We start from the raw sequence: 15193 nt of genomic DNA, 5'->3' as shown, positions 1-15193 counted from the left end.
ACACAGGACGTCCTGTGTGCCAAACAGTCAAATCAGCATGCATGGACAGAGTAAAACGACCTCATAACCAACAGATCACATCGAAGCATCCAATCGTGAATGGTGGTGGACAACTGATTCGCTGATGAGAGGAGGAGGAGGCTCGAAGCACATCCCCATCCTCATTGATGGCAGGGTCCAATATGTTAGTGTTAAAGAAAGGGCTGGAGCATCGGCCACCATGTCCATCCAGAAATGTCAAGTCGATGATCTGTCTTAGCTTCCTCCTGAAATCCCCAATTCCATTCAAGTCATATCAAGGAATGGTTGAGAGCATGGGATAGAGACAACATCCCAGCTGCAGTACTGAAGTCCTGCAGTCCAGGACTAGATTCACCTTTGGTGAAGCCGTTCCAGTTGCAACACTGGCATCTACCTAACCATGTGGAAAATAGCCGAGGTATGCCCTGTTCACAAAGGGCAGAACAAATCCAATCCAATGCCCGCTCAGTTCACACATACAAACACACCAGCTAGAGGCAGTAGTAGGCCACTTTGCCATTTAGCAAGGCCACAGCTAACCGGATTGTAACCCCAACTAGAGACTAGAAACAGGGGACATAACCTCAAGATTCAAGGGAATAGATTTAGGATGGAGATGAGGAGAAACTGCTTTTCCCAGAGAGTAGTGAATCTGTGGAATTCTCTGCCCAGGGAAGCAGTGGAGCTACCATGTTAAGTATATTTCAGACACAGTTAGATTTTTGCATAGTAGGGGAATTAAGGGTTAGGGGGAGAAGGCAGGTGGATCTGAATCCATGGCCAGATCAGTCATGATCTTATTGAATGGCGGAGCAGGCTCGACAGGCTGGATGGCCTTCTCCTGCTCCTATTTCTTATGTTCTTATGTTCCAACACCATACTCCGACCTGCTCTGATAATCATTCACTACTTTGTTCATCAGGAACCTATCTACTTCTGCACTAAAAATACCCAAAGCCTTTGCTTCCACCGGCCTTTGAGGAAGAGTGTTTCAAACACTCATTGATGGTCTGAGAGGAAAAATTTGCCTCATATCCATCCTAAGTGGGCAGCCTCTTATTATTAAACAGTGCCTTTATTCTCAATAATCTCACAAAAGGAAACATCCTCTTCACATCCACTTCTTCAATCTCTCACCATTTAGATACACGGATCTTTTTAATTTTCTGCCAAATTGGATAATTTCACAATTCCCCATATTTTAGTCCATTTGCCAAAACTTGGCCCACTCACTTAAATTATCGTGGTAGTCTCCTTTTGCTCTTTTCACAACTTACTCTCCTACCTACTTTTGTGTTATCATCAGGTTTAACAACCATGACTATCATCCCTTTATTCAAGTCATTTATACAAGCTGTAAAAGCTGGAGGCCCCATCTCAGATCCCTATGGCACATGACTCATTACATCTTGCCAACCAAAACCACCAAAACTTCTCTGCTTTTCGCTCACCAGCTAATCTTCTATCCGTGCCAATATGTTACTATCATGAGCTTTTATTGTTTGAAATAACCTTAGATGCAGCACTTTATCAAATACTTTCTAGATATCTAAATATCGCACAACTACTGGTACCTCTTCATCCACAATAAATGTTGCTGCTTCAAAGACCCCCAATAAATTGGTCAAACCTGAATTTGCTTTCCCTAAACCATGTTGATTTTACCTGATTACCTTGAATGTTTCACAGTAGCCTGCTATACTGTCTTCAATAGTATCTAACATTTGCCCTATGACAAAGCTGACTGGCCTGCAGTTTCCTGCTTTCTCTCTCCTTTATTGAATAAAGGAGTTATGTTTGCTATTTTCTAATCTAACAGAACCCTCCCTGAATCTAAGAATTTGGGAAAATTAAAATCATTGCATCAACTGTCACACTAACCACCTTTTTGTAACACAATGGGATGAAGTCCATCAGGACGTAGGAACTTGCCAGCCCACAGCTCCAACTATTTGCTCACTCCCACTGCCACAGTAATTGTGAATTTGGTATTGGTTCATTATTGTCACTTGTACCGAGGTACAATGAAAAACTTGTCTTGCATACTGTTCATACAGATCATTACACAGTGCATTGAGATAGTACAGGGTAAGAACAATAACAGAATACAGAGTAAAGTGTCACAGCTACAGGGAAGTGCATTGCAGGTGAACGATAAGGTGCAAAGTCATAACAAGGTAGATTGTGAGGTCAAGAGTCCATCTCATTGTTTAAGGGAACTGTTCAATAGTCTTATCACAATGGGATAGAAATGTCCTTAAGCCTGGTGGTATGTGTCCTCAGGCTAAGAGAATTTTCTGAGTTCCTCCCTCGTGATTCACAACACAGCAACTTCTGGGCTATCACTTGTCATGGAGCCATAGTGCGGTACAGCACAGAAACAGGCCTTTCGGCCCACCATGTTTATGCCAATCTTTTTGCCCATTTACACTAATCCCATTTGTCCACATTAGGACTATACCCTCTGTGCCTTGCCTAGTTAAGTGCCTGAATAAAAAAAGTTGCACCCAACGTAGGGCTTGAACACGTGGCCCAGAGATTTATAAGTCTCATGCTCTACTGACTGATCCAGCTGGGTTGTAAAAAAAGGTAACATGTGGCAGGAATAGGGCAAAGTGAAGACTGATGCAAAATACTTGTTGTATTCACCTTCTTTTCTTTATTCTTCATTATTAATTCCCCAGACTCACTTCCTACAGGACCCATGCACATACTACCACGCTCGAGGACAGCTTCTATCCCACTATTATAAGACTATTGAATGGTCTCCTAGTACAATAAAATAGACTCTTGACCTCACATTCTACCTTGTTACGGCCTTGCACGTTGTTGTCTGCCTGAACTGCACTTTCTCTGTAACTATAACACTTTATTCTACACTCTGTTATTGTTTTACCTTGTACTACCTCAACGCACTGTTGTAATGAATTGATTTGTATGAACAGTATGCAAGACAAGTTTTTCACTGTACCTCAGTCCATGTGACAATAATAGACCAATTTACATTATGGAAACTGGACTTCCCTCTGTGGACTCTGTCTACACTGCTCGCTGCCTCTGTAAAGTAGCCAACATATTGAAAGACCCCACCCACCCTAGACATTCCCTCTTCTCCCCCCTCCCATTGGGCGGAAGATACAAAAGCCTGAAAGCACGTACCACCAGGCTCAAGGACAGCTTCTATCCCATTGTTTTAAGACTTTTGAATGGTTCCCTAGTATGGTAAAATGGACTCTCGACCTCAACAATCTACCTTGTCATGGCCTTGCACCTTATTGTCTGCCTGAACTGCACTTTCTCTGTAACTGTAAAACTTTATTCTACATTCTGTTATAGCCTTCCCTTGTACTACCTCGATGAACTGTTATAATGAAATGATCTGTATAGATGGCATGCAAAACAAAGTTTTTCACTGTACCTCGGTACATGTGACAATAATAAACCAATTTACCAATGCTCTTTTCTTCTTAAATATCTATAGACACTCTTGCTGTTTTCGTATTTCTATCCAGTTTTGTTTCATATTCTAATTTTTCCTCCTTTATTAATCTTTTTAAAAATATCCTGCCCAATACTCTGACATGTTCATGTCTGCACAATCTTTTGCTTTTTCTTTAAGTTTGATACTATCTTTAATTTTTTTAATTAACTGTGAAATCATCAGCAAAGTGTTGGGAGCAGTCGACAACAGTGCTATTAAATTACACTTAGTCACCATTAACCTGCTCCCTGAACCCAATTTGTGTTTAACCAGATCATTTGATTCCAGACCTCATCACAGCCTGAGTCCAAACATGGTCCAGGAAGGTAAGATGAGAGGGAGTGTACTTGATGTCAAGATAGCATTTGAATGAGTGTGGCATCAAGAAGCCCTGGTAAAACTGGTCAATGGGCATCAAGGAGAAAAAAACTCCCATAATTGAGGCATATCCCACACAAAGGAAGATGTGTGTGGTTGTTGGAAGCTGATCATCCTGGCTTCTGGACATCAGTGCAGGAATTCAAGGGAACATCTGGCTTCATCAATGACCTTCTTTCCATCACAAGGTCAGAAGTGGAGACGTTCACTGATGATTGCACATCAGTTCCATTAGCAACTGGTCAGCAAATGAAGCAGCCCATGCCTGCATGCAGCAAGACCTAACGACATTCAGGCATGGATAGATAAATGGCGAGCAACATTCTCATCACAGGTGTGCCAGACAATGACCACCCCCAACAAGGGAGAGTCTAATTACCCATCTCTGATATTTAATGGCATTACCAGTGCTCTGTACCCATACCCATCAAATATCAATGTTGTTGGGTCACCACTGATCAGTGACCCAACTTGGCCTGCCATATAAATACTGCAGCTACAACAACAGGTCACAGACTGGTATCATGCAGCAAGTGACTTACCTCCTAACACCCCAAAGTCACTCCACCATCCACGAGGCTTGTCAGGAGTGTGACGGAATGCTCTCCACTTTCCTGGATGTGTACAGCTCCAACAATTCTTGAGAAGCTCAACAAAATCCAGGACTATTCAAAAAGCTGAAAAAACTCAGTGGGTCAGGCAGTATCTAAGGAGGGAACCAGACAGTCGACGTTTCAGGTTGAGACCCTTCATCTGGACTGGTCCCCTCCCCAATCCAGATGAAGGGTCTTGACCTCAAACATTGACTGTCCATTTCCATGTCCATGTCCATAGATGCTGCCTGGCCCACAGAGTTCCTCCAGCTTTTTGTGTGTTGCTCCAGATTCCAGCATCTGCAGTCTTCTGTGTCTCCAAGACGAACCAGGTACCCATTTACCTCCTAAAAATTCATTCTGTACCATCTACAAAATACACTGCAATTACCCACATAGACTACTCTGACAGCAACTCACAAACCTTCAATCTTTACAGCCAAGAAGAACAAGGGCAACCGGCACAAAGTTGGCAAACTGCAACCAGTGTGTGTCATGGAGACTAGTGCAAGGACCTCAAATGCTCATAATCTATATTAATTACTCAGATGACTGGTACAAGCAGTCTCCCATCCAAGTTGTATGTCATCGTGACTTGGAATTACATCACTGCTCCCTCTTCAACCCCAGGCTGAAATCCTGGAATTCCCTCCGCAACAGCACTGTGTGAGTACCTACACCAGAGAGAGTGCAGCAGATCACTGCCACCTTCTCAAGGGCAATTAGGGAGGGGAATACTGCTGGAATGCCTGGAACCCAAAAAATGACTAAAACAAAATGTTGAAGAAAACCTGGCACCATTACAAAGAACACTCCTCTGTAACAACAAAAATTCAAAGTTACGCAATAGGGAGAACCACCAGATGGTGCATGTTTAGATTTCAGAAAGGTGCTACCTTAAAGCACAAGGTAGAAGTTCAGGACTTGGGAATTAATATATTAGCATGAACAGGGGACTGGCTAACTAACAGGAAATGAAGAGTTGTAATAAATGGATCACTTTCAGGTTGGCAAGCTATAACTAGTGGGATGACACAGAGATCAGTGCTGGAGTCTTAACTACTTATAATCTATATTAATGTCTTAGATGGCTGGCATAAGTCTATTGTAGCCAAATTTGCCAACAATACAAAGATAGGTGGGAAAGAAAGTTGTTAGAAGACACAAAGAGTCTGCAATGGGATACATAAAGCTTAAAGAGTTCACAACAAATTGGCAGATTAAGTGAGATGTGAAGTTATCCACCCTGGCAGGAGAAATGGAAAAGTGGTTATGGTTGAAATAAACACTTCAGAATGCAGTGGTACAGAGGGATCTGGGGGTCCTTGCACATGAAATACTAAAAATTAACATGCAATTACAGCAAGTAAGTTATAAAAGAAATGTAATGTGAGACTTTATCACAAGTGGGATTGAGTATAAAATTATGCTCCAGCTTTACAGAGTGAAAAATAAAAAAAATGCAGATGCTGGAAATCTGAAAAACAGAAAATGCCAGAAACACTCAGCAGATCAGGCAGCATCTGTGAGTTGGTAATGTCTCAGGTCGATGACCCTTTACCAGAACTGGGAAGGACAGAGAACAAGCTATTTTTAAGTTGTAGGGAAAGACAGACAGGACAAAGGAATTTCTGATAGGGTGAGGCCTGGGCTGTAATGGGATGAGCTATACCTGAAGTCATCCAACTAATACATTATTGAGGGAAGTTTGAGAGAAAAAGAGAAGAGAACGTAAACAAAGGAACATAAAAGCTGTCAAATGAAGGAAGTTAAAGGGAGAGAACCCAAACAAAGAAACATGGAAGCTGTGAACTGTATGGCTTTAGGATATGTCCAGCAGTTTAGAGCATGCTATGGAGAGAGATAAACTGAACATCACAGCTGGATGAAGTAAAACTGGAGAAAGTTAGTTACCTAAAGCTGTAGAATTTAATGCAAAAACAAACTGCTGAAGGAACTCAGTAGGTCAGGCAGCATCTGCAAAGGGAAATGGACTGTCGGTGTTTCAGGTTGAGACCCTTCATCAGTCCAGATGAAGGGTCTCGACCTGAAACCTCGACTGTCCAGTTCCCTCTACAGATGCTGCCTGATCCACTGACTTTCTCCAGCAGCTTGTTTTTTTGCTCCAGCTTCCAGCATCTGCAGTCACTTATGTATCCTTGTAGAATTTGATATTAGTCTGGAAGGCTGAAACATGTCCAGATGGAAGAAGAGGTGTTGTTCCTCAAGCTTATGTTCAGCCATGCTATAACAGCGTCAGAGGCCACAGACAGAAAGGTCAGAGTGGGAGTGGGATGGAGAATTAAAGTGGCAGGCAATGGGAAGCTGAGGTCATCCCTGCAAACTGAACGCAGGTGCTCTACAAACTAATCTGTGGTTTCGCCAATGTAGAGGCGAACACATTGTGAACACTGAATGCAATAGACTAGACTGGAAGAAATGCAAGTGAGTTGCTGCTTTACCTGGAAGGATTGTTTGGGTCCCTGGATGGTGGGAAGAAACGAGGTAACATAGCAAGTGCTGCATCTCCGGTGATCGCATGGAAAGTGTCAGAAGCAAGGGAGTGGTTGGTAGGGATACAGGGGCACTGCCACACAACCCCAGTGACCAGGGTTCAACCCTGTCTCTGGTGCGACCTGTGTGGAGTTTGCACCTTCTCCATGGGTTTCCCCCAGGTGCTCCAGTTTCCTCCCACGTCCCAAAGCACATGCAGGTTGTTAGGTCAATTGGCCACTGTAAGTGTAGATGAGTGGAAGAACCTGGGGAGAGCCAATGGGAATGAGGAGAGAATAAAAATGAGATTAGTGTAAATGGGTGCTTGATGGTTCATTCAGACTGGTGGACCAAAGGGCTTGTTTCCATCCTCTAAGACTCTCTGATACTGAAGAAAACCAAGGAATTGTGAAGGGAAGAGTCTCTTCGGAATGTGGAAAGGGGAGGGGAAGATGCTTCTGGTAACGGATTCTCATTGACAGTTATGGAATTGTAGAAGATAATCTGTGAGGTTCAGAGGTTGGTGGGGTGGAAGGTGACGAACTTTGTCTTTGCTCTGTCCAGGAGGAGGGGGTGAGAGCAGACATATGGGAAATAATGAGATGCAGTCAACTATGGTACAGAGGAAACCATGGTTTGTGAAAACAAAGATATCTCAGGAGGCACTTGTAAGGAAATTTTCATCACTGGAACACATAAAACGGAGCTGGAGGAACTGGGAGAGGGGAACGGAGTCTTTTCAGGAGGCAGGATGAACTGTATGGTCAAGACAACTGTGAGAGTCAATGGGCTTGTAATGGTTGTTGGTCACTAACTTATCCCTTGAGATGGAGACAAAGAAAGCCAGATAGGGAAGGGAAGAGACTGGAATGGACCAGGTGAAAGTGACAGCAGGGTAGAAGTGGGCAGCAAAAGTAATCAAATTTTTGAGTTCTGTACAAGTGCAGCAACACAGTTAGCAATGTTCTAAAGAAAGAAATGAAGGAAGGGGCCCCAAGTAGGACTGAAACAAGAACTGTTCCATGTATCTCACAAAAAGACAAGCAGAGCATTGGCCCATGTGAATTCCCACTGCTAAACCTCTGATCTGGAGAAAACGACAAGAGTTGAAGGAGAATGTGAGAATGAGTTCCGCCAGATGGATAAGTGTGTTGGTGAGGGGGAAGTGGTTGGACCTTTATTCAAGGAAGAAGCAGAGGGCTCTCAGACCATCCTGCTGTGGGATGGATAGAGAGAATTTACATCCACGTTAAAGATTCATTGGTTGAGACCAGGAACTTGGCAGAGGGCATCTTAAGTGTCATGGAAGTAAGTAGGAAGAAACCAGAATGGGGAGAAATGATGGAATCAAGGAAGGAAGAATAAGTTTGGTGCAGCAAGGAGCAGGCTGAAACAATGGGTCTGCCTAGACAGTCCTGCTTTACAGGGTGAGACCATACCAAGAGGACCATGAACGGTTTTCAGTAAAGGATCACTAAGTTTATTCTATGCATGAAGGCACTGAAAAAAGGATTTGAAGAAAGGTTGAGCAAGTTGGGCCTACACCAGAAGAATGAGAACCCATTTTGTTGAAACATACAAGATTCTTAGGGGGCTTGACAAGGTGGATGTGGAGAGGTATTCCTCTTCAAAGGCAAAGTTGAGTTTATTGTCACAAGCACAAGTACATGTATGCACAGGTGCAATGAAAAATTTACTTGCAGCAGCATCACAGGCACATAGCATCATGTAAGGAGCATTCACAAGAAAAATATAAACATAAATGATACACAATTTTTACAAGAAAAAAACACGATGAGAACAAAAAAAAACCAAAGGTCATTTTTGTACAAAGTGATTGTAATGTTGCTAAACTGTAGGGATTAGGGGTTGTACCAGTTGGTTCGAGCCATTTGGTTGAAGGGAAGTAGCTGTTCTTATACCTGGTAGTGTGGGACTTCAGGCTTCTGTACCTCCTGCCTGATGGTAGCTGCGAGAAGATGGCGTGGCCCGGATGGTGGGGATCTTTGGTGATGGATGTCGCCTTCTTGAGGCAGTGCCTCCTGTAGATACCACCGATGATAGGGTGGGATGTGCCCATGATATACTGGGCTGAGTCCACTACTCTCTGCAGGTTTTACGTTCCTGCGCATTCAAATTGCTGTGCCAGACCATGATGCAACCAGTCAGGATACTTTCAACAGTACATCTGTAGAAGTTTGCTAGAGTGTTCAGTGACAAGCTGAACCTCCTTAACCTGCTAAGAAAGTAAAGACACTGGCGCGCCTTCCTTGTGATTGCATCTATGATGAACAATATGTATAACATGGAACTATGGGGACACAAGAGAGGCTCATGCTGCCTGCTACAGCTGCTGCGTGACCCACTGAAGTCCTCCAGCAGTTTGTGTTTTGCCCAGGATCGATGGGGCACAGTTTCAGTGAATGGGGGTCATCCACTCAAGAAAGAGATGAGGAAAAATTTCTTCTCTCTGAGAGTTCAAGATCTTTGGAATTCTCCAACCCAGACATCTGTGGAGGCTGATTCATTATATAGCTTCAAGGTTGAGAAACACAACATTTTTGGATTACATGGGAGTCAGCATTATTAGCAGAAGAATAGAAAATGGAATTGACATCAAGATTAGATCAGCCGTAACCTCACTGAATGACAGAGAAGACTCAAGTGGCTCCTGTGCCTCTGCTTCATGCTCTAACATAGCACTTGAGCCACATCAGAGATCAAAAACCCGCCAAAAGGGGCTTACAAGACTGGAGTGTCGACTTTCAAAGTGTCAAGTTGAAGGCTGTATGTTTTTATTGTTGTCCTTAAAGCTTGTCTAAAAACTAAAATGGGATATGGAACATAATAATTTTAAGCAACAAACAATCTGCTGGAGGGTCTCAGGGGGTCAAGCAGCATCTGTTGGGGGAAAGGAACAAATGCTGCTCAACCTGCTGAGGCCTACAACTGAAAACAAAAGAGTGCTGGAAACTGCCAATGGGTCCATGGTAAAACAGGTCCCAAGAAAGGGTCTAAACTTCATCTGTTTCCTCCCAGGTCCCACCAGGCCTGCTGAGCATGTCTTGTTTGCTGTGTATCTGTAACAGATGTCTAGGATCATCAGCAATTTATTTGGTGTCCAGCCCTCAATTAGATGGTCTCCTTAAGTTTAGCAGGCATAAAAACTGCAGCCATCACGGGTTTGAGGAGGCAGTTTGATCTCCTTCTGCATTTGGGTGCTGTAAAATGAAATAAAATGTTTTTACTGCGTTCAGAGCCTAGAACACATCTCCTCCTCAGAGCTGCAATTAAGGCTTCTCCTCAACCATTTGGTTTTTGAACCATCTTGCACAACCTTAATCACTAGCTCAAAAAAGCAACACTATGACCACTTTGCACTACAAGGGACTTTGTTTATTTCTGTTCCAATTGTGTTTTTTCTTGTATAATTTTGTAAAATTTTTGTCGTTAATTTATGTTTTTCTTTTGAATGTTGTATATCTGATGCTCTGTGCCTGTGATGCTGCTACAAGTAAATTTTTCATTGCACCTGTGCACACGTGTACTTGCATATGACAAGAAACTCAACTTCCAAATTATCTTACTCTAACTGAAACTTTATGCAGCTAGTTGGTAATATTGATGCATTATTTAGCAATGGGCTTAATAATACTCAAGTGTATCATCATTATAGAGTAATAGAACACAGAAACAGGCCCTTTGGCTTACAGAGTCTATACCAACCATCAAGCACCTATTTACACTAGAGCAAGAACAGTCTGTAGGAGGAACTCAGCAGATCAGGCAACATTTGTAGACGGAAATGGACTCTTGACATTTTGGGTCGAGACCCTTTATCTGACCCGAAACGTTGCCCATTGCCCTCGACAGATGCTGCCTGACCTGCTGAGTTCTTCCAGCAGTTTGTTTTATTTTGCTCCAGATTCCTGCAGCTGCAGTCTCTTCTGTACCTATTTACACTAATCCTACATGGATCTTATTTTTTAAATTCTTCTCACATTACCATCAGCTCCCCCAGATTGTACAACTCACTTACACATTGGGGACAATCTACAGTGGCCAATTAATCTCCTAACTTGCATGTCTTTGGAATGTGGAATCTTTGGATGGCACATCTTTGAAAACCGGAGCACCCAGAGGCAACCCATGCAGTCACAGGGAGAAGTGTCAAACTCCTCACGGACAGCGCCGGAGGTCAGAATTGAACCTGGGTCCCTTCAGCAGCTCTACCAGCTGAACTACTGTGGTGTTTGTTGCTTCAGTTACCATGGTTTCTACAAGGCATAATTTTATACAAACCTGCAATACATTGACCCTTTTGCAACAATAATTCTACGACAGATCTATTCCCACTGCATCACATTTTTATTACCAAGTGATTAACATTTACTTTTCTTTAATGTTATGAGAACTCAGTTCCACTGTCAACCAAACTTTGCAGAACTCAAGTTAAAGGAAGTCTTCCATCAATATTTCTGTTGTCACTGATTTTGAAAGAAAAGTTGCCAGTCTTGTTTTGCAATTATTTCCTAAGTGTGTGAGGTACAGAGAATGCATGGACTTTTAAAAATCCACCTGTATATTTATCCTCCATGTTTGTGATAACTTCACACGAATTATAAGATCAGGGCCACTTATCTGTCTTCTGCAGCAACCCAGACAGTCACTTCATCACTCCTCAAATCTTGCCCATAAATAAATTTAATTACAAGAGCTAAGGAGAGTAATATTGTTTATCTGCAGGTATATATTTTGCTGTTTCTAATGTGATGAATGAATGGAAGATGAAGGATGCACCGTATTTAAACTAATATCACAATTTTTTATAGTTTCATTACAAAGTAATGCAATTTATGTCAACGTTTGATGTTGTTGCAAAGTAGCTGTACAGTAGACAAAGGATTGTGCACCACTGTTACCACTCTGGTCTCTTGTAAATACAGGATTGTCAGTGAACCCCATTTGCCACACCAGCCTGGCCCGATTAAAAGACAGCAAATATTCTTCATATTATTTAATGTGCCATAATGTTGGTATATACTATGCTGTCTGAAAATGATTCCAGATACGTAAGCTATCGTTTGAGATAATTATGGCCAAGTAACATATTATTTTCATGTGTCTGGCAGGTCTACAGACACAGTGGAAGTTGGTAATCGATGCTCTTGTATTCTCAAATCTGTGGTTGCTGAATAATACTCAGTGAGCAATCAGTATCACTACACAGACTGGGCATTGCTACAATAAATGCCTTACAGTATCTTACTTAGATACAATCCGCATTATATTGAACGTATCCACCCCATTCCAGTCTGTTTACCTGCAACCCTATTACACTGATAGACAAGGTTACACCCGATTATTGCACACTGTCAAATAAAATTAGGTCACAGACCGCGACTTTGATTGCAAGGGACGCATTTTAAATTGCAAAAATACAACTAGTTTCACGAGTCTCCCACCCAGTGCTCTTCAGAAGCAGACAGATCCCATCCTATTGATAAAACGAAACCCGTACCAGATTTTCGATCTATTTCCCAACTGTTCATGGGTCGGAACCGGTCTGATATTAAAAGAAGCGGTGCATCCTTGGAGTGCTGTGGCTTTACACACCTGCAGTGCACTGCATTCACTCACCAGTTTTCCTGCATCCATGCTATGGCTCCCCTTTCATCGAAATGTTTCTCAAACTCATATTCCTGCAGAGAAATCACTGACATGTTCATTCTCCGCTCTTTGGTTTGGTCTGCTGGGGCATTCAATTGTACGGATGCCTCTGACAGATAACGATTCCTTGAAAGAAATAAGGAGATAAAGCAGCAGGTGAGAGCGTGCATATGATGGAAAGCAGCGGGATGACTTTGAGCGGTACCCAGTAAAGGACAGACCCTCTGCGCTGCGTCGCGTCTGCGAGCGGTTGCCGTGAGCGCTGCACGGGAGCTGAGCCCGGATGGCATCGCCCATCGGCTGCCTCGCAGGGGAGTCAGGGACACCCACCTCTCCTTAAACGCTGCATCCCCGGCATTCAATTTGCCCCCATCAAGTCTGTTTGTATTTTTTAATTTTAATACATAAATCGACGTACGGTCAAAGTGCTGTTACCCTTTCCTGCGCGATTTTTAAATGAGATCTGCCGGGCGCTCACCCCACTTTACTGCGCTGTGGGCAGGATTGACTGACAGGTCTAGGAGGCGCAGGCGCACAAGCGCAGACTGTCCCTGGGGCTGCGATCAGAGCGGTGCCCAATTTGTGTTGTTGTGGTTGGCTCTTTCTGGTTCTATGCAATTAACCGCTTCCTTTTTTACACACACTCAGCCCAATGCCCGAACGCCGAGGGCAACCCCGCTTGCTTCCCCGTTTCACTTTGTTGCCATTCTGCAGAATTGGCCACCTGTTGCCGGGACAGAATGCAAATTATTTCGTGTCGGTTCTCACAGTCTCGCAACTGCTCTCCAGAGAGCACGCTGTTTAATTTTACCTGCCGAGATTTGAAAGTGAACGTAAATCAAAGCGATCACTTTAGTTCAGCCACAGTAAAGAGCAAAGTTACTGAAACGAGCATATCTGGCCAAAAAATGACAAACCCTGTACAACTTTTTGCTTGAGCATGTTTCTTATCAAAAGTTTTTGAACTTTTATTTTACAGAATAGATCCAACAACTTCTGATGTCGATGGTAACTACCCTTTGCATTTTTCTTTTTGGTATACGAGGTCTTAATTAGGGTGTAAGTTGGACATTTCAATAATATGTACACTTTTCAAACTGTCATTCCATTCCCAGAGAGCGCGTGAGAGTTCCCAAAATGTTTTGAATTCCATATTAAAACAAATTATTACCTCAGCTCATTTTACTTGGTTCGCGTAATGGGAAACGTCACAAAAATTGTTACAGATCTTTTAAAACGCATGATGAAATCCATGTTAATTGATTAATGTTAATATTACGTTAATTTGTTTATACTAACTTATGTTTGTCATGTTTGTAATGTTCTGTACTGCTGCTGCAGAAAGCTAATTTTCATGGCATTTATACCGTGTATGTATGCCTATGACAACAATAAACTTCAACTTAAGCTTCCTGGCCAGCATGAAATAGACATTCGGAATTAAAAGGGCAGAAAATCAATGTCTGATAAATAAATTGTTAGCGTGAGGTTTGATATACTACATTATAGATAGACAATTAACGCAAAATCAAATAGTGGAGTTATTGTACATTTGTGATCAGTAAAATGCAAAGAAATAAATGCCATAAAGTACTTGATCCATGGCTAAGATACAGTAAACAGAGGAAAGGTGGGACCAGGACACAGAGGTTTAAATGTGGGGGCAAAAGGTGGTTGTGAGGGAAAGGTTTTTCACTCTGAGAGTAACTGTGGCCTGGAATTCTCTGCCTGTACCAGAGACAGAAACAGAATCAATCAGAAACTTCAAATAGAAATCAGGTAGGCACTTGTGAGAGAATAATTTACAGAGCAAGAGGAGAGAGCAAAGAAGAGGAGAGGTGATTTGAATGCAGGGGCCTGGATTGGCTCAGTGGGTCGAATGGCCTTCTGCACTGTAATGATTCTATGATACTTTGCACCATAGGAAATATTGCTACCAAACTGCTGCCTGATCAGCTTCCCCTCCTGACCCTAATGCCAGCTGATAGAGTTAACCATTCAAGAACACACAAACCTAAGATGCAGGAGCAGTGGTCAGCAATCGAGACCTATGAACCTGCTCCATCATTTCATAAGATCATGGCTGATCTAATCATTGGCCTCAGCTCCACTTTTCTGCCCTATCCTCATAATGGATGGCATGCAAAACAAAGTTTCTCATGGTACCTTGGTACCTGTGACAATAAATTTACCAATTTAACTATCATCCAAAAATCGGTCTCAGATTCAGTGACCCAGTCTCCACAATTATCTAGGGCAGAGAATTCCAAAGATTCACAATCTTCTAGGTAAAGAAACTCTTCCTATTTCTGTGCTCTACGACACACTGTTCACTGTCGAACAGTTAGCCTCATTCCCCTTTCAAGGAAAGACGGCCTTTTAATTTTTGAGATTGTTTTTGATCTTTTGTTTCTTTACATCACCTGGGACCTTTAAAGAAAATGGGATTTTCCAGCGAATGGTTTTATTGAGCTCATAAAGTTAGACAGTGCATAACGATGTGTCAGGAAACAATGGCGTTGGTATGGCAATTAACAATGTTCAATCAGCTCTCCTT

General features: G+C 42.5%; 1 protein-coding gene across 3 annotated transcripts in view; it reads right to left on the bottom strand.

Annotated features, from left to right (window-relative positions):
• LOC127584715 (elongation of very long chain fatty acids protein 6-like) overlaps positions 1-12888 on the bottom strand; it is an 82955-nt gene extending 70067 nt beyond the window's left edge. For 2 of the 3 annotated variants that reach the window (XM_052041608.1, XM_052041609.1), the window contains exon 1: positions 12607-12832. In XM_052041608.1, coding sequence (XP_051897568.1) covers positions 12607-12806 — 200 coding nt within the window. In that variant the 5' untranslated portion in view covers positions 12807-12832. Of the gene's footprint in view, positions 1-12606; positions 12833-12857 lie in introns of those variants that run through there. The other variant, XM_052041611.1, reaches the window with a different exon arrangement.
• Positions 12889-15193: the final 2305 nt, after the last annotated feature.

The sequence above is a fragment of the Pristis pectinata genome, chromosome 30 (assembly GCF_009764475.1).
Source record: "Pristis pectinata isolate sPriPec2 chromosome 30, sPriPec2.1.pri, whole genome shotgun sequence".
NCBI classification, from domain to species: domain Eukaryota; kingdom Metazoa; phylum Chordata; class Chondrichthyes; order Rhinopristiformes; family Pristidae; genus Pristis; species Pristis pectinata.
Note: the sequence above shows the minus strand (reverse complement) of the source record. Positions and strands in the feature narration are given on the sequence as shown.